This window comes from Pieris brassicae, chromosome 5 (assembly GCF_905147105.1).
Source record: "Pieris brassicae chromosome 5, ilPieBrab1.1, whole genome shotgun sequence".
In the NCBI taxonomy this organism is placed as follows: domain Eukaryota; kingdom Metazoa; phylum Arthropoda; class Insecta; order Lepidoptera; family Pieridae; genus Pieris; species Pieris brassicae.
Window position 1 is genome coordinate 15108950 of NC_059669.1, and position 20104 is coordinate 15129053.

Sequence of the window (20104 nt, forward strand, 5' to 3'; positions counted from 1 at the left end):
GAATGTTTGCTGTAGGAATAAAATAAGAACAAAAAATTGTATAGAATATGTATAATTTATTTAAAATTAAGTTGCTTCATAAAATATAAATTTTTTTATTTCCTACGTTAATAATAACAGATTATTTATTTTTTCCTCTCTTGCCTTTGCCTTTCGCAGGCACAGGTTCTGGATCAGATTCTGATCTGAAATATAAAGATGATATGTTGTATAATATCTCTAAAACGAGCTGATGTACATTTTATATAGAAAATGCATTTCCACTGCTTTAATTAGGAAACGCGTAAGTAATATATGTTTTTTTAATCCAATATAAGGGAAATCATGCCCGCTCATAATTTTTAATCTATATCTGAGTCGTGATTCGATCGATAAACACCCAAATTTTCGTATATATATTGGGTATTTGTAGTGTTCTCTATTAAGATCAGTATCAGAAACCCACAAATATATTTTGCTCAACTATTTACTACGGTTACATGGACCAACATTAATAAATAGTTCCTACTGTGTTATTATATTATAACCAAATAAATTAAACTATATGGCAATATTAATAAAAAAATGGTTTATTACTTAAAGCAATAAAGTGCAGAGTTCAGATAAATTAATTACACTTACGATTGGCTATTTTCCGGCGTCTCTGGCACAGTCACGTTCGATTTAGACGCGCGCCTACTCGTATCCTCCTGTGACACATTCAGCACTTCTTGTTGCTAAAAATGGTATTAAATTACATTAATTAATTAATATCTATAAACATCTTTTGAATTTAGTAATCTATAAAATGTATACTATAAAAATAACATTAATAATGATGTTCCAGTAACGCTACAGCCTTGTCTAGTCTTGACCTCAGATTGCATTTTTTCCTTAGAATGTTTTTATTAAAGCGATAAGTAGGTAATCCGCTTCCTGCTTGACAAATCGATTCAGTGTAATTTGCGGACATAGAGAACCTGATTGTTGCACACCCGGAATTTCAACACACTAACCCTACAACATCATGGAATTCAAAGATGTGTATATCTTTCCATCATCATGTGATGACAGGTGGACAATTCGTTTTGTGTACAACTAAATAAAAAATCGAGCAATACATTATATAAATAAGTCAAACACACTTAAACTGAATATTATTCACAAAGGAATTTTAAATTATTTTCTTTTTAATAAATTGAAAATAACTTACAATATCATTATCATATATTATAGTATGGAGTTGCGTATCATCTGATGAGTCGTCCATGAACTGTGGACTGTCTGTACTGTTTTGAGAACCCATTGATGATCGAGTCGAACGGCGAGGGGCTACCACTGAAAAAATATTTTATATATGCTGCAATACTGAATTTGATTTTTGATATAATTAGTGAAAGTTTAAAAAAACAGAATTCTTAAGTCTGAATCCCTACCATACACATGCCTAAGGGATGTTTGATGAATTGGGTTCATTTTAGCCATAGAGTTTGAAATTTTTATTCTTAAAAAATCCTATCTTGGGTTATGTAACCTAACATTAGTTAAGTTACATAAATTTATATAGTGAATAATTAACGTAAACCAAAGGTTAGCAATCGTCGCGCATTTGAAGCCAAAATGAGTACTTCAGATTTTCCAACACACAAATTGTAATAAAACAATTCTGTTTCCGTTAATATTCAAAAAGGTCAACTTGTATAGAAGTGTCCCTTAGATTATGAACCCATAGATAAACCAAGTTAGTATTTGTCATTTTATGTTTTAAACAATTAAAGTTAGTTGTTACCCAGCTTCAAACAAAGTGTTTCATTTAACATATAACTGAACATGTCATATAGCCACTGAACAATTTTTTTGAAAGTTATATTATATTTGTAAGTGCAATGTACTCCTGTATATTATACTGTTATAATTAATATATCTGTATATATTAAGTATCACGGTTATCTAACAAATAGTTTCTAATAAATCATATATTACCTTCTTTCTTCTTCTTCTGCGTATTCTTCTTTTTGTTTTTATTCTGACTTCCGTCTGTGTCGGGACTTGTAGTGGATTGTGTAATTAGAGTAGATTTACGAACGGTAACATTTGATACGTCCAAGTCGCTGATTGGCGGCGAACTTAATGGAGACTTCTGTTTTTCTTGGGATTTCTGTTTCTCCACTTTTTTCTCATTTGCTGAAATATTACAATAATACAATAATTGAAAAAATATGTTTTAGCTTTGTTGACCTTGGCTTGATTCATTTATCGGACATGAGTGTCCTGGTACAAATACATAGCGCTAAGTGTCCACTCTGAATCAATTGTTTTGTACTGAATTAAAGCAATGTTTAGGGGTAGAGAGCAAAAAATATTTCTGCCCCATGGTCCATTCTCCAAGAAGCTAAAATGGAAGAAGCATTCTAGCTTAATTCATCTTTATCGGTTTAATGGAATTATATTAGTATAAAGTGTTCAGAAAATTATTATTTCAATCGTCAAGATGGTTTGAATGTAAATAAGTTTAGATATATAGAATTAGTGTAAAATGAGTTCAAATATATCAAAACTAAGAAAAATATATTTATTACTGTGTTTTATACATCTAATCTAGAATATAAAGAATAGTATTTCGATATTGGTGGGCTATTTACCTCTATCAACATCAACTACAGATCTTTCTGACCGACTCCTTTTATAACCTTTCTTTTTCTTCTCCTTTGAGTTTAGTTTGTTATTTTTGGACTGCGTAGGTGCCTCTTCTGGTTCCTTCGTTAAAGACAATTTCTGTTTCTTTCCTATAAAACATCTCACTATAATCAATACTTATGATTGGCAACTTGTAAATAAATCAATAGCGCTACAACCTTGATCATTTATTATTCTAATAGGCAAGTGAGTGAGCAGCCTTCTATGCCTTATAAATCACATAAAACCTTAGCGATGTAAATATGAAAATGTATCAATTGCATATAGATATAAAAATACGAGAGCGATATTTAGAAAGATTTACATTTTCAAGGCCACATACAAACTATGATTATGGTTAGGTTAGGGTTATGTACATCAATCCTTTGTATTTTTATGTTCCTTATCAGTAAACAATTTCAGCAGTTTCCAAAGGAGAGGAAAATACTCTGGGGATTAAGAATATAATAACCTCAGATGGACCTCTAAAAAAAATTAAGATATTGTGAAATTACCTTTAGTCATTTTAGGTTTCTTAACTGGTGATATATCACTGTCCGAGTCACTCCTTTGATCTTGTGAAACCGGAACTGAATTTGCATCTGAGGACACCACTTCGTTGTCCTTAATGACTTCGGTTTCTGGATCTAGTAATTATTATTATCCATGAATTTTGCTACGTATAAAAATGATTAAACTATTTATGGTGCTGAAGGTTATACTTGTCATTACCTAGTGACCGATTTATTGAGCTCTTAAATATAAACAAAAAAAACAACAGAGCTATCTGTATCAATTAATTTATTCTAATAGGCAAAGAGATGATCAGCCTTCTGTGCCAGACACACGCCGTGTTAGAGGAGAGTCGCACGCTGTAACCACTAAGTCAACAGTAACCTTTTCGTTAGATGAAAAATTTCATAGTCCTAACCTGTAGAGAGATTTTAGTCGCGGATAGAAACAATTATATCTAAAATTATCTTCATCAAGATATAACATAACATTTATTACTAACAAGACACACACACAGAAACACATAAAATAACAATTATCAAAAAATAAAATAAAAAAAGAATAATAATAAAGAGAGATAACAAATTTTTAAAGAAAATGGTTTAATTGTGTAATGCGTATGTGCTGTGGTTGTAATTGGCCCTGGCTCAGCATTACGCTGAGGAGCAGAGTTATTCCACAGCGCTGGTCATTCTGCCAGAGACCATTGCAGCTAGTTAGCGCCTCAGTCGCAAAAAAGCAAATAAGAATCTAATACTCAGTTGAATCAAATAATAATAATAGTAAAAGTTACCAGTGTAAGCATTGAAGAAAAAAATGTAAATTAGTATAGTCTTTTGTTAACATAGCTTTTACACATTAAGAAAAAACTTTTTATTATAAACTTATAATTATTTACATAATTTTGTTTATAATCTTTTTTTTAAATTAATTTAATTTACATTTAGATAACACTTTTTAAACGGATTAAAGCTATGTATTATTATTATAAACTTAAAATTATGTAAATAATTAATTAATAATTATTGTTAAGAAGTATGGGAGTTTATCGTCATTATGAGAAAAAATATCAACAACTTTTTATTTTGTTGGACATTACCTAACGAATCATTAACCTAAAATCAATTGTTAATGTACCATATATTTTGAACAAACCTTCAGGTATTTTAGGTGGCTCCGTTGGTGACGTCTCGTCTATTTCCACTTCCTCTTCTACTGTTTCGTTTATGACAACATGTGTGCTACGGGCTAATGGTTGAGCTGCAAGAAATGCACATACATCTCGTGTAAAATTTTTTTTTGCTAGTTATTACTAATCTGAATTTAACGAGTTACTAAGCCGAAACCGAGTACTACTTATATAACCCAGTTTCGAGTAAATCGGAGAATCTTAAAATAACAATACAGTCTAAAATATTTTTTATTAAACGTCAAATGATTTTTCTTCATAATTATCGTGTAATTTAAAAACTATATTCGATTCATAAATATGGAGATAAAGAAGAGCATTTCTATTTTTCTATTTCCATGTATGTTTTTGATACCTAAAGTTGTATTAGATTCAAATCTATACGATTAACTAATACTGTGAGGCTGTTCTAATGACTCATAGATGGCGCTATTATCAAATGACATAATTGAATTGAATGAACTAAAATGCTGCGTATCTGAAACTTAAATATTATACAAACTTATAGACAATTTCTTAAAGGTATATATCGTAGACCGCATACTGCTCACTGTCGTACCTGTTTAAGAAAAATATGAAGAAATTGTTGTACAGTGTTCCCAAAGTTATAATGCGCATAGCTATCTTCTCCATTGTTCGCCAACTGAGATTTGATTCGATAATTCAGCGCCAATATTTAAAGACGACTGACTGACTGAATTGATTTCGATCGTGAACACGTGATATTGATTCCTATTTCTTTCGAACAAGGTGCAAAATGCAAGTGCATTATTTAGGGCTCTTATTTTTTATTAACGTATTCCTACAGCTACTCATTAAACAATAACATTATACACAAAAGCCAAAAACGGAATACACATTTGAACATAAACATAAAGCACAGTTTTATCTATTTATACAAAAAATATAACAAAGTACAAATTCATACTATGTTCTAAATTATAAGTTCTAAGATGCATTGATCATTATAATAAATATTTAAAATAAAGGAAGAATAACAAAGCCATTATTAATAATTTAATGATTCAGGTGTTTCCGGGAATACCACTGGCGAAGATCGCTATGCGCATGATTAATTTGGGAGTACTGAACTACTGATATTTTGTCTATTTTTATGAGTTTAAAAGAAGTGCTCACATCATGTAAGAAGGCGATTAAGAGCAATATGACTTGAACAAAGGGTCCTTAGTGAGATAATATATTCTTTAAAAGACTTTTGCAATTTTGTATATCAAAAGATTTGTAGATTGTTGTTGATTTTGTGAAAATGTATTTATTAAAAACCTGGCATTATCGATTTGACGTTCAGGAACATTTGGCAAATATATTGTTTATATTTTACACTTACGTAAAGACGTAGTTGCCCGGCCAAACACACCCAAACTATCTTCAGATGGTCGAGCATTATCTGTGACACCTGGGAAATCATTAAGTTAAAAATAATATAATCAATATTAACTAAAGCTATATAAGAAAGTTCTTTTTTAAATTCACATACATAAACAATTTGCGTGTATGTGTTAGCGATCCCTAAAGTAGCAAAATAGGGTTTAAAAAAACAAACAAAATCGCATTGTAAAATGATATTCCAATTTACAAGAAAAATATACATAGTAAAGCACGGACGCGGAGCACGAAGAATTTCGTAGAATGACCCCTCATCTTATGTCTTTGTCGCTCGCGCATAAACATATTGCCGTTGCGCTCACACAGATGCAGTGACCGCCGTATTCAGAGATTGTAAACCTTATAATCATAAAGACTTGTGGCACATGTACTTTGGTTTGGTTTGTTTTGTTATAAGTAGTAATTCTTTTTTTAACGCTGAAATAAAAGAACATTCCGTGAAATGGTAATTAACGTATTTAAGTACGTAAAAGAACGTGGCCTTCTGATAAATATGCTTCAAAAGAAGAAATGAAGGATAAAACTTCCGATATTTTAGGTATATCGAAATCGGCGGTATACAGAGTATTAAAAGAATATACTAAAACCGACACGGTCGAGCCGGCGGCGACACCGAAGAAGCGATTATCAATCGTAGATAAGATAGACATTTTGACATGTCCTGTATAAGACGAATTGTGCATAGTTTTTACCTAAAACATGAACTACCAACAGCAAAAAAAGTGTTACATGTTCTGAATGCCGACGAATCTTTACCTAATATGGGCTTGACGTCATTAAAAAAGGTATTGAAACATTTGAAGTTTAGATACGTGAAGAGAAGGAGGAACAACGATTTGATTGATAGAAATGACATAGCGTTATGGTGTATAAAATACTTAAAAAACTATGAAAACTTACGGAGAGCAAAAACGACCAATATACTATTTGGATGAAACTTGGGTGAATGCAGGTACAGTCATAGCCCATACTTGATTAATATGCAAAAAGACACGCTTCCCTTACAGTTTTTTAATGATTTATATTTCTTTTCAGGACACACTGTGGGCAAAGTGTGGGACGACACGACCGTAAAGTCACGAAAACGTGCATTTCTGAGGGCTTTTCAACAAGTGCCAACTTCCAAAGGGAACCGGCTAATTGTACTGCACATTGGAAGTGATAGAGGATTCGTGTTGGATTCTCCACAAGTCTTCGAATGTAAGGTACTGGAGATTATCACGAGTCAATGAATACGAATACTTTTGAAAAGTGGTTTCAAGCAACGCTACCTAAACTTGACCCAAATTCTATAGTAGTTATGGATAATGCCAGCTACCACTCAAGACGTCAGGAGAAAACCCCAGTAACAAGCTGAAAAAATATGACATTCAACAGTGGCTATCTTTAAAGGACCTTTCTTTCGAGAACAATGATACAAAAGCTCAATTATTAGAAATTAAAAATGTTAAAACTCAATATCAGTCCTACGTGATTGACGAAATGGCGAGAGCAGCAGGTGTGGAGGTATTAAGATTACCTCCTTACCACTGCGAGTTAAATCCTATAGAGTTGGTTTGGGCAGATGTCAAAGGGTATGTAGCAAGAAACAATACTACATTTAAGACGGTCGACGTGAAAAAAATACTTCAAGAAGGATTAAATAGTATCACTATTGAAAAATGGCAAAACTGCATAAGCCACGTCATAAAAGAAGAATTAAAATTTGGAGGACTGGATAGTCAAATAGATAAAACGGTTGACTCTTTCATAATCAACGTATCTGGCGAAACATCTGATAGTTCATCAGAAACTCTGACTAAAATTAAATGTTTATTTTTAAGAGTATTTCTTACCAAATCTTAGTCGCAAACATAACTTTTCCTTTTTATAAATCCATCAAGCCGTTTAGTCTAAATAGCGAGCTAAACATTTAAATATGGCGCCAAAAATCCGCTATTTTGTTTTTAAAATTATGATATACCCAGTGTCACTATCACAGTATATACGAATCTAACGACACCTCTCAAGCGAAAATCCATCAAGCCGTTCAGGCTGCAGAGCGTGCCAAAGAATTATACATACATACTCTCGAAAAACATAACCCTCCTGACGCAGTCGGGTAAAAAGCTATCCTTGGGTACTTACCTATATTAAGTCGATGATCTTATTTACAAAGCTAACTCAAATTCTAAACTACCGTTTTTAATACTCGTACTTATAAAAAAAAATGTTTTTAGCCACTGGCGGTAGGCCCGAAGGTCATTGTACGACGTTCTTCGTGCTCCGCGTCCATACTATAGTAATAAAATTTTTGTTTATAATTAAAATTACCAATACAAATGTAGTACTTAAAATGACTGACCTAAATTAGACATTTTACTAAGACTAGCCCTTTCTATCGCTTCCAGAGCACCGAGATATCTCGTCAAGTTACGGCATGATTGTTTGTCAGGTAATTTCTGAAATTAAAAATTTATTAGTAATAACTTATATTTCTTTATATTATGACTAGCTCATCTTTTGCTGTTGCCACAGTTACGGCCTTCACACTTATTTGAAAAAAAAAATATAATTTTTTTGCAAATATTATAATGCAGAAAAAGTGTACGCTACGACCTATATTAATTACCAGAATAACCATTGTGTAATATAGTATGAAAGATACTTTATATATCACACTTTCTTTTATTTATATTTACACTATTTTATAGCACAATTATAGAAAAACATATGATATATATACATACCGCACACAATTCCCTCAACATGTTAGCAAGATCGATAGCCACTTGGGTCTCCCGGGGTGGAGATAAAAGCGCGAGCATTCGGCAGGCGAGCCCAGCTTCTGGTGCACTCGGGTGACGAACCAAGTGACCGCATAGCACCATCGCCATTGCGCCTTGGCTGTCTATAAGCTGAAAATATAAGCATAGCAGTGACAAACAAACTCAAACATAGATCGTAACCGATTTGCGAACTACTGAGAAAGAGAGAGAGAGAGTAAGAGAAAGAAATTGGAAGGAACAAAATAACTGTTTAGGTAACTGTAAGTTAAGTTATGTACATCATTATTCCGTTAATTCATTCTAAAATGGAATTTAGAAAACGGATAACCATAGATCGCGTATAATCAATATCTTTATTTCAGCACATTATTCTAGTAAATATTTGCTATGTAAGTTATCGGTCAATGTAATCACAACTTGTACGTTAAACTACTATTGAAATGGGTCTGAAAGTCAAAGCATGGAATACGTAGAAATCGTAAGTATTTTATCAGGTTATGTGAAAATATATCTTAATTATAAAACAAGACAAGAAAGGAACAAAATTTTCTATGTTACATTATCATATAAATAAGCCTCAGAAATCGCAGCGAAGACACTTTAACTAAGTTTCGTCCCAAAACTTAGTTATAAAATAAATTTATTTAAATATTGTCGAAGCAAAAAATCAGATTGATCTCATGAAACGATAATCAAAAGATAAGGATAGAATTACCTCACTATTAAGTCGAGTAAGCGAGACAATAAATCTCACAACTGCTTCTTGGTCTATTTCTGCAATGGGTGAACTGGCGGGCGCATTTGCGAGAGCGCGTAGAGTCGGCAACGTCGCTTTCTATTGGAAGGAAAGTAGCGTCAACTTTGAAATTACAATTTTTTTTCTCTTTATTTTACAAAATAAAACAATTAAATATAATCACAATATTATGTTACATTACAAAACCGTTGTGGTTTGTATTAATGTAACCATATAAGTCTTGTTTATGAGCACGACAAATGCATATAAAAGTAGTTTAATAAACTAAAAATGTATTTGCGACAGCGCGTAAAGTCGGCAACGTCGCTTTCTATTGGAAGGAAAGTAGCGTCAACTTCGCAATTACAACTTTTAATTTTTTTTCTTTATTTTACAAAATAATATAATATAATCACAATATGTTACATTAGAAAACCGCTGTGGTTTGTATTAATGTAACCATAGTAGTCATGTATAGGAGCACGACAAATGCATATAAAAGTAGTTTAATAAACTAAACATGTATACAACCATGCCAACATACTTTGCCACAAACGTTTATACTAACATTAAATCACTCTTCGTCACGTGACTATTCCAATATTGCTTTTTTTAAATTATAATTGTAGATAATTTCCCGACTATGTAGTCATCGGAGGTATTGCTAACCCAGGTAATTAAACAATACTATCTATTTCTATTAACAACTTTTTTATGACTTTTACAGCAAATCCCAGAAAGATGCCTCTTAACCTAATGTAGAACATTATTTCCCTTAAACTGATCTTCCAATATTGGTTTGGCGTTAGTTACGCCTGTCGCTAAATATGGTTCTCTTAGGCCCCATATTTAACACTTACCTGTATCTGCTCCTGAGCCCCGTCCACGCCTATGGGGAATGCTTGGAAGAATACTCCAATTATTTGTCTTAACATGTCCTCTTCGACTAAAAATATATAAGTATAAAATTATTTCACAGTTATAAAAGATTATCATGAGAAATGACAAGGCACAATTTTTAATTGTTTTCTTTTATTAATTTTTCTATATCAGTTTTAACTTTTGCCTATTAAATATCACGTATGAGGTAAAAGTCTCATATTGCATAATTTTAGTTTCTTTAAATTCAATACAGTATATACAAATAAAATTTGAAATGTACAATCCGGAGAGAGTATTTTTCATATGTTTAGTATAAACTCAGTAAACTATAATAGATACTAAAGTATCAGAAACTCACCAGTAGCGGGGTTGAACCACAGTAACATCAATCGGCTAAGTATAGCTGGTGACTCCAAATGACCCAAATATAACAATCTGCAAATACCTTCCACTATTATGAGTCGATATGATGGACTCTGAAAAAAAGACCCATGTTTTAAACTATAAATAGTTGTATATTTCACTCTATTAAACACATAAAAAGTTATAAAACCGTTTTTGTAAAAATGTGTGCGTGTACTTGGTGTACACACGTAAGAAGTAAAGCTTTTTCGAAAAATGATCTACTATATGCAACTTTACAGAAATTGCTTAAATAAAGTTAAATTAGATAAAGTTTAATAAAAGGCTTTTATTAATATAGACATGAATACAAATAATACAATTATTTCATTTTACCTTATTACCACTAAGATTATTACAGAATTTCATTAATTGTAATAGAATTATTTCTATCATTGTTATCGTTATTATATAATTTTGTTATTAATGGCTTCGAATCTCTTCGAATCAGGGTAGTGACAAGAAAAAGATGGCGCGTAACGGAAGAATGTGATTCGTAACCGAAAAATGTGACGGTAATTATTTTTCCGTCTATAAAGAAGTGTCACTTCAAAAATGATTTAAAAATATATAGGCGAAAAATAAATAGGCCTTGCAATTTAAAGTCGTTAAGAATACTTACCGGATTCTCCATAAGTTTTAAAAGTAGTTCGATAGTGGTACTGTGGCTCGACGATAGAGATATCTCGGATTCGGTTACTGTATCTGAAATGCAAGGTGCAATATTGGGTATTATTTCCAAAAATCTAATACAAGTTAAACAATTGTAACTATGTGTTACGAGATCATAGCATTAAAAATATCCTGCGAAATATTTTGTTGAGAGAATATGTTTGGATCTGTATCAATTATATTTTTAAGGAAAGTATGTCTTACCGCGGAACAACTTTTTCCGTAAATCAAATTTCTGTATAGTATATAATTTTTTTAAATAGCCATAGGCCTTGATGCTTGACAAGTGAACATTACTTTTCTGATAAAACTAATACCAAATCGTGATTTTCTTACCGTCGTCATCGTCTAATGTATGTTGCGTATTACGTTTCTTTGTAACTTTAGTGTCGGGCATTCCATCTTCAAAGACTTTAGCCCCGTGCACACATAACAAATCCACAACACAACGAAGAGCGGTTACAACTCGGGTCTCTTCCGATAAGAGGACTAACTGAAAAAATATTTATTAACATATAGATATTGTTACGAAGACGGGTCGACTGCAATGATTCTAGATTTTTTCACTACTTAGAGAACTCTTCAGTAGGCTGAAATATAATTTCTGACCGTTTCAAGAGTTTTCAGGAGGCTGAATTATTTTTCAAGCAGCTTTAGAACATGTGTAGTCAAGTGGATCAGTTTTCAGGCCCAGTTATACCCCTTTGATTATGGAATATTCCAGACCGAAATTTCTAGGTGTGGGACAAGGACGAAATGATACGCGAGAGAGAGGGAAGATTGGAACCCTCTCGAAACTAGACAGCACTCTATAACGCCCTATGACAAGGACGGAGCAATGTGCGAAAGAGACAAAAGTACGGACGTTCTAGAATTGTGCAATCGCTTCTCAGTAGCAATCCCGCCTAGAGAGTTCTCGAATATTATTTAAGATTATTCATTATATATTAAGCGAGCCGAAACGCATTCAGTTAGTTTAATGCGATAACAAGATATAAACACCGAAGCGTTAAAGTACGAATAAAGTGAAGTGATAAAGTACTGTGTGAAGTGTGCATAATTAAGTAATTAGTGACTGTTTTTGTGTGTAATAAGTGCATTTCTGCGATTAATTTGTGGTCATAAATTCCTCATTGATTTATCAACAAATAAACCCTTGAAGAAATCTACGGCATTTACTATCCGATCCCCCAGCTCGTAACAATATATACTAACTTACAAACTACTCTAAACCATAACAAATTTGAATAATAGTTCTTTCCAATTAAGAAAACTTATTAATTATAGAGGAGCCTGGTTCTAGCGGCTTCAGCGTAAGGCTCGTATCCCTGTCGTAGGTTCGATCACCAGCTGTGCATAACAGACTTTCTGTCTATGTGCGCATTTAACACTCGTACGGTAAAGTAAAACACTTTTGCTATTTGTGTCTAAGGCACAATTTCGTCAATTATCACGAAACAGATACAGAAATCTGAGGCCCAGATCTAAAAATTAAAAAAATGCTTAAAATTTTAAATAGCTGTCACCGTTATTTAGATCTGTTATGTGTGTGTTTCATTATGCATTTCCACACCATAGTGTGACAGTCACCATAGTATATCACCATACTCAAATATTACCCATTACCATTTTTTTTAAGTCGGTTAAATATATACTTACATTACGAAAGAAGAACGCCTTATAATTGTTCACGTACTCCTTGTCCAACATTCCATACAATGCTACTGTTTCAAGAGCATGTTCCGTTATGTCTTGGTTTTCTAGTATGTCACACTGTAAAATAAATATATACAAACAGTAAGGCATCATATATATAATATATATTAACACCTTGTTACACTATTATATAAAAAAAGCAATTGAATATAATTAAATCAAAAGGACCTGACCTGGCGGCCTTATCGCTTTCGAGCGATCTCTTCCTGGCAACCACTGTGAGTAAATAAAAAAAGAAATAAAAATGTATTGAATTACATAAGATAGGCAAGTATTGAAAAAATACATGTTATACACAGTTATTAAGACAAAACTAAACAGGAACAAAAAAAAAACAAATTAAACAAAAAGATGATACATTAAAAATAAAAAGTAAAAGTATCACATTTATATGTACGAAAAATAGTTAACGGAAGTGTACATTTATATTTTTCGCTTACCTTTAGTTCTTCAAACATTGTATTTAAAATAGGCGTGACAGTCTTTAACTGAGGTGTGTCGAGCGCACTATTGATGATAATAAGACATTTCTCCAATGTTTCACTATCTGATCTCCTTTCTCGAATGGTCTAAAAACGATACAATTATTATTATATATCGAGCTATATCTATTTATGTATATATATATATGTTTGTCTCATTAAAAACTCGAGAATAGTTCTAATTTGTAGTACGAAAACTCAATATCAAAACCGGAATATGAGTTGTAAGATATGGAATAACAGTTTTGTAATCGATTACAAAAATATTAAAAAAAAATCAATGGCGCTACAACCTTTTTAGGTCCGGGCCTCAGATTTCTGTATCTGTTTCATGATCATTTGTTAATCTAATAGGCAAGTAGGTGATCCGCCTTCTGTGCCTGACGCACGCCGTCGACTTTTTGGGTCTACGGCAAGCCAGTTTCCTAACGATGTTTTCCTTCACCGTTCGAGCGAGTGTTAAATGCGCACATAGAAAGAAAATCCATTGGTGCACAGCCGGGGATCGAACTTACGACCTCAGGGATGAAAGTCGCACGTTGAAGCCACTAGGCCAACACTGCTCAAAGTACAAAAATATAACAGTTTAAAAAAAATTGATTGAGACGAAATTAATAATTAGTTTTCTCTTGGAATAGAAATAGCAATCATATCCATTTACAACGTTCAAAATTTAACTATTTTTTTTTTACTTACTGGCATTGTCGGTGGTGGGGCTGTCTTTGTATCGAGTTCTTGTAGTTTCTGCTGAATTTCAGATACCTATAAAAACGTCGTATTGTTAATAATAATAACGTACCAACATACACAAAGTGTTACTTTATCTCCTCTCATTTATGATCCCCTGGAATGGTTTATATGCATACAAAATATTCAACTTATAAAATCGTAAATACAATACAATCGTAAATATATATTTTTAATAGAACAACTATTAAAAATATATAATTAATCTTACTTTTGCTTTACATTCAGCTGCCAGCTCATAGTTTTGTTCCCTCACAGCTTCGTCTTGCGCATCAGTTGCAACATTTAAAGAGACTCGTAGTCTAGCTCTCTAAAATTAAAAAAAAAATGTTTAAAAATATGTGTGGTTGTGTCAGAAGACTAAAGTTCACGGCTATTTCAATAATACAACTAAGCGACCTGATGAAGAATTAAAAAACAATTCGCAATTGATTTTGAATAACATTGTGAGAAAATTGTATTCATTCTAAATTAGGTTTAAAACCAAATGACACATAAAAGTGATTAATTAATTATTTTTTACAATTTAATGAGTAATCAAACATATATTTAATGTGCTATTACTATAAAGTAGTTGTACATTCAATGTATATCTTCTTAATATACATTTATTAATTTTATTTAGCAATCTAAATTATTATTCAAAGATAAGAAGGCTGTCTTTTTTCTTCAAAGCATAACATTAAATTGACAGAAAGAGACGAATAGACTATATGAGTTCTAACTAAGACATATTTCATAAGAAAAGAATTAATTTTGCATTTTTCACACTACATCAGTCTCAGACCCTGGCATGTTACCTTTAATTTGATCTCATCACTATCAACAGGCGCTGATACCAGCGGCACTTCCACTTCAGGATCTCGCAAAGAAGATATCACAGAGTAAATGACTTCTAGACGAAGAGTTATATCCGGTATAACCAACTCTAGTGCTGATACGAAGGCCCTAATCACGACACAGTCCAGATGGCCGTAATCACCTACAAATATTAATTTAGTATATAGCAGTATATGTGGAAAGAGACCCGAAAGCTTAGCAATTATACAAACTATTTCAAATCTTATTCGTTAAAGTCGAATAATGATAACAGCGTTTTCAATACAACAAAAAAGGGCAATGTAGCACTGCAACTCAAATTCAGGACGGTTCTCATTCCGAAGTCTATTAATTAAAATATATCCAACGATGTTTGAAAATCACAATTTACATATATATCATTTCTATATATTTTTTAATCATAAAAACTTGCCAACTCTCGGTACACTGATATATTGGTAAAATTACCATAATATACAACTTGAAATAAGACAAGCACTTATAGGCAAACATGACATACACGAAGAGATAATACAATTAAAATTACAAAAACTAAACTAAAATCGATTTTAAAGTGTAAGGGAAGGCATGGATATCTAGGCCTTGCTCGTTTATCAGAATTCGTATGTACGGTATACGACACATCGAATTTCACTTTAAACAAAAACTGAGACAGAGAGTGTATTTAAATTTCTTTTAGTATAACAAGAATCGCGTTTGAGGTATTGAAATGGACAGACTTGTGCCCCACAATAGGATTTGCATAACTTAATAGTCAGGAGCAATCCGTTAGATATAACAGTAGGGAACGCAGCAGAAGCTCTCCATTAGGTAAGTTTGTTAAACTCCCCTAGTATTAATAGCGAGATGTTAAACACCTTCGAAAAATGGACTGTAAGACTGAGAGGAAAGGGTTTTTAGTGCAGGTTGAAGTATTCTTACCAGTAAGAGCATCAGTTATGAGCGTCTGTAATGCTGTCCTGCCCATGGGATCTGTGGTATCGTATACTTTAAGCATACAAGCTAACTCATGGAGCACATACTGACGGGTGCTAAAACCCACTTGGTCTTCCGTAGCCGATGGGCATGGAGATTCCAATATACTGCAAAATATCTCCATATAATATAATACATATTAAAAATTAAAACTTGGAGGAACAAAAATTAATTTAAATTTTCCTGCTACCTTATTTTCGAATTTTATTAATATATTTAAAAACGAAATTATTCTAACTAATAAAATTAAAAATTCATATGAATATCTAAGTATACACAACTGGCCCTTGCAAAGATATATGGATAAAAATAAATATTTTAATTGGATTTTATACACAAACAAAATATTTAGTCTACACATGACCATATTTATTTAATATCAAAATAAATAATTGTATAATCGTGGCAGAGAACCGCATTTTAATCAGATGTACTTTGAGTGTGTAAGACTCTTATAGAAGAATATTTACGCCTGGATCGTCCTAGATACACAATATTATTATTTCTTTCTGATATAAAACAAATTATTAGTATATTTTTACTTACGCTCTTATGTATCCAATTAAAACAACCAAATCAGGAATGACCATTTCCAAAGTTTCGTCATCGTTTATCTTCTGCAAATGTTTCGCTAGATGACGCCAATACCAAGATGTTTCCTTATTAAGTTTTTCAGCTGGAATTAACCTCAAGTTCTTGTCTGTGGGCAGCCATTCCAAAAGCTCCGATATTGGTAAACGTCTGCAATTGATAACATTATTAGTAAACGGATTGGCATGCATAGAAGACTAAAACACCATATTATTAGATAACTTTAAATATCTGTTTAGTCCTCAGTACAGTTAGGATAATTTAATCTAACTTAATGTGTTTATTATAAAAACAAAATAGTAGAAGCTAAATAAAAATGCCTATATGGAAATATCACTTGAGTGATGAGGAGTATTATAAGCGATTTTTTAAAAGCATTAAATTTCTTCGATAATCAGATTCAGAATAATAAATATAATTGTTAAATACTTCTTGCTTAAACTAATATCCAATACCTTTATATGTGTTAAACATGAAATAAAATTTAAATCAAAGCTTACTTAAACAAAGACTCCAATAACTTTCCGGCAACATATTGGGAATCTTTAGCATCATTTGTATTATCAAGACGTATTGACTTGAGTAAGTATACAATATTTCCTTCAAAAGAACTCAGCCACCCTGGTAATAATATTTCTTCTACAACGCGTCGTACGCGCGGATTTCGTTCTGTTAGGCCAACCTATAACAAGAATTTTTGAATCATTAAATGTTTGGAGTTTGACAATTGCATATAAATAAAAATCCAACTTACCTTTAAAGTATGAAGCCTCTGCTTAACTCTTAGAAGTTTGACATCAATAGCTGATATGTACAGAAATGCCGCTCGGCGGACTGCATCATCAACATCACATAGTCTCTCCAACACAAATGGTACATTACGTATACATTTTGCTATTGACATAAGTATTGCTCTAAAAAATATAAATAACATAGCTCTTAAGAGTTCTTGTAGTGTTCAAAAATGGATATTTTATATCATAGTTTATTTTATCTAAAAGAAGCAATTTATTTGTAAATTATCAGAACTTATTACTAAGCAAGAAAATATATTTAATGTCCAATAACACAATTTACAGTCTCTATTTCAAGGAAGATAGTCTGTTCTTATGTATGATTTTTTCCACTTACCAGTGTTTAGAAATTAAGACAGACATGCGCTCACAATAATTCACTAATTCAAATAGTTAATATCAACATAAAAAGAAATACCTTCGAACTGATGAGCTAGGATCACAACTCATGTGGAAGAGATAGGCACGGGTGACTTCATCATCAGACTCCATGGGATTCTGAAGTCTTTGCAATGCCATTGCAGCACGGCATCGTACGGCACTACGTGTATCTTGTAGGCGTTGGAGCTGTAGTAGATAAAGTTATAAGTTGTCTCCAAACCACTATGCTATGCTATTGCCAGATGCAGATTTTGATCACTGGATTAAAATTGTGTTTCACTATGGAATCTTTTTTAAAATACTCAATACAAGCTTCATCCCATGTCTATGGATACCTAAATATTCATAATAATAAAGTAAATATACTAGGATGCAATGGGTTAGGTTTATTTCATAACAAATACATATGCAATTATTTTTATGTTATAACCAATTTCTGTATCAACTCAATAGTAATATATAAGTTTAGGTTTTGATATTTATTTCAAAAACAAGCTCCATTAAAAATTTTAAGATTGAAAGGTTCCCAATTCCTTAAAAATGTTTTTTTCACCTGTGAAGTGAGAAGCTTATCACACAGATCATCATCCAATGATGCATCATCACCAAGAGCTGCAAGTACAGCTGCCAGAAGCTGACTTGCTCTATATCTGACTGACTGTCCGGAGACACATTGACACTGAAATATAAAATTTGTCCCTGATAATATTTTTGTACAAGAATCCACAATCCATATATAATTTAATATGGAAAATCATTTTATAATTTATTATTTTTCAGAACTTTTTTAAAAGATAGTGATGTTTCTTGAATATATTTTTTTTTACATTAGGGCTTATTAATAGTCATAAGTCTCTTTCCCCTTAAAAACTGAATTAATTTGTACTTACTTCAAATATAATGTTAAATATAAACATAAGGAATTCCTCTTCATCATCAAGTGAAGTGCAAAACGTTGCAACAAATTGAATAACTCGATCCACATTTGCACTGGTGTCTCCGAAAGTAAACAAATAGTGAAGGGCATTCTTAAAGCTTTCTCTGAATATGTCTTCATCTAACTATAATGATTAAAAATAAGGTAAGCTTCACAACCCTAAAATATACTACTTTTCAAAAAATATTTTACCTTTCTGTAAAGTTTAATCATTTCCTTTGCATATTTTTTGTGTTGAACAACATTGTATTGAACATTATCAAATATCTTAAAAATCGCAGAGTTGTTACGTGGATTAGGTGTATATGCTTTTTGCATGATTTCATTTTCAACATGAGGCATCTTAAAATACTTTTTAGAAAACAAATAGCATACGATTTACGAATAACAACAACAGCAAACAACTTCAAGTTTCAATTTTAAGAAGCAGTGTCCGTTGATATATTTTTTATTTGTTATTGTGGTATTACTACGGGGCGGCTAAAGCGTTTGGACATTGCGTATTCACTTGATTGTTTATGATATGTGTTGTGGTAGATTCTACTACAGCACATATCATAAACAGAAAGGGGTGGCAGGTATATAGATATCTATCTATATACCGCTATCCCTATTTTCCACTACAATGAATGTCATCTTCAGACTTAGTACAGATATAAATACAAAATATCTACATTTTGTATCTTGTACTATATTGACCTACACAAATCGTAATTATGTATGGATATTTTGAATTATAATTAAAATAAATTTAACTAGGATCCTTAATTTTAAATATTTTTATGGCAATAATCACTAAAATAATTTAAACAATTATGTTTCAATACTTTCAAAAGTTCAATAACTTTTTTTAATTTTGATACTCTGTGTAAAGTCGGCAAGTGTTAAGAAAAAGGATAAATAAAATTGTTCATGGTAACTAAAGAAAATTTCCTCCCGGGACGAGGTAATTAATAAAAATAACATTTATAATTATTATCATGATTGAAGAATAAAAATAAATATATTAATCGGTCCACTAATCTGTTAAATAAATAAGCATTACTATAATCGACTGCCAAAAATTTATAGAGGTTTCTTATGTCACTGTCATTACGACAGCTATATTATATTATTTATCGTGTAATAATTTTCTCTACTTACTATATATTTATGACTATAGACTGTTATAAAGAGTTGTGCTTTTTAGTTTTAATTCTAGTTTTGGGATACTAGTTCTAAATATTAGTATATAATAATAGCGAAGTCATAGGATAACGCCTCTTGGATATCGTGGCGAAGCTACGGCAACGCCATCTGTCGGTTAACTCGGCGGCAACTCGAGGTCGTTATTCTCATAGATATGAACATATGATTCGCATTAAAGTGACTTTTGGATGTTTGTGTATTTAAAACAGAATAATCGATATCATGAGCC

At 31.8% G+C, this 20104-nt stretch overlaps 1 protein-coding gene across 1 annotated transcript; it reads right to left on the bottom strand.

Annotated features, from left to right (window-relative positions):
- Positions 1-96: 96 nt before the first annotated feature.
- LOC123710243 (condensin complex subunit 3) lies at positions 97-19229 on the bottom strand. Its single transcript, XM_045662025.1, has 28 exons — positions 18880-19229; positions 18641-18811; positions 18304-18429; positions 17788-17936; positions 17330-17489; positions 17076-17257; positions 16531-16725; positions 15931-16091; positions 14970-15151; positions 14381-14479; positions 14119-14184; positions 13381-13509; positions 12884-12997; positions 11561-11717; positions 11175-11257; positions 10509-10626; positions 10129-10214; positions 9248-9367; positions 8494-8661; positions 8109-8205; positions 5706-5774; positions 4324-4428; positions 3171-3302; positions 2622-2765; positions 1963-2163; positions 1193-1317; positions 622-716; positions 97-185 (listed from the first exon to the last, which is right to left on the bottom strand). Exons 1-28 carry the CDS (start codon positions 19027-19029, stop codon positions 122-124), a joined length of 3648 nt encoding a protein of 1215 aa, XP_045517981.1. The 5' UTR covers positions 19030-19229; the 3' UTR covers positions 97-121.
- Positions 19230-20104: the final 875 nt, after the last annotated feature.

Bases quoted from the DNA above. Each gene is read 5' to 3' on its own strand.
- LOC123710243 (XM_045662025.1), bottom strand. From the start codon at position 19,029: ATGCCTCATGTTGAAAATGAAATCATGCAAAAAGCATATACACCTAAT. The intron at 17,490-17,787 runs GTATTTCTTTTT...TATATTTTTTAG, and splicing joins CCTAGCTCATCAGTTCGAAG to AGCAATACTTATGTCAATAG. The intron at 2,164-2,621 runs GTAAATAGCCCA...GTAATATTTCAG, and splicing joins TGTAGTTGATGTTGATAGAG to CAAATGAGAAAAAAGTGGAG.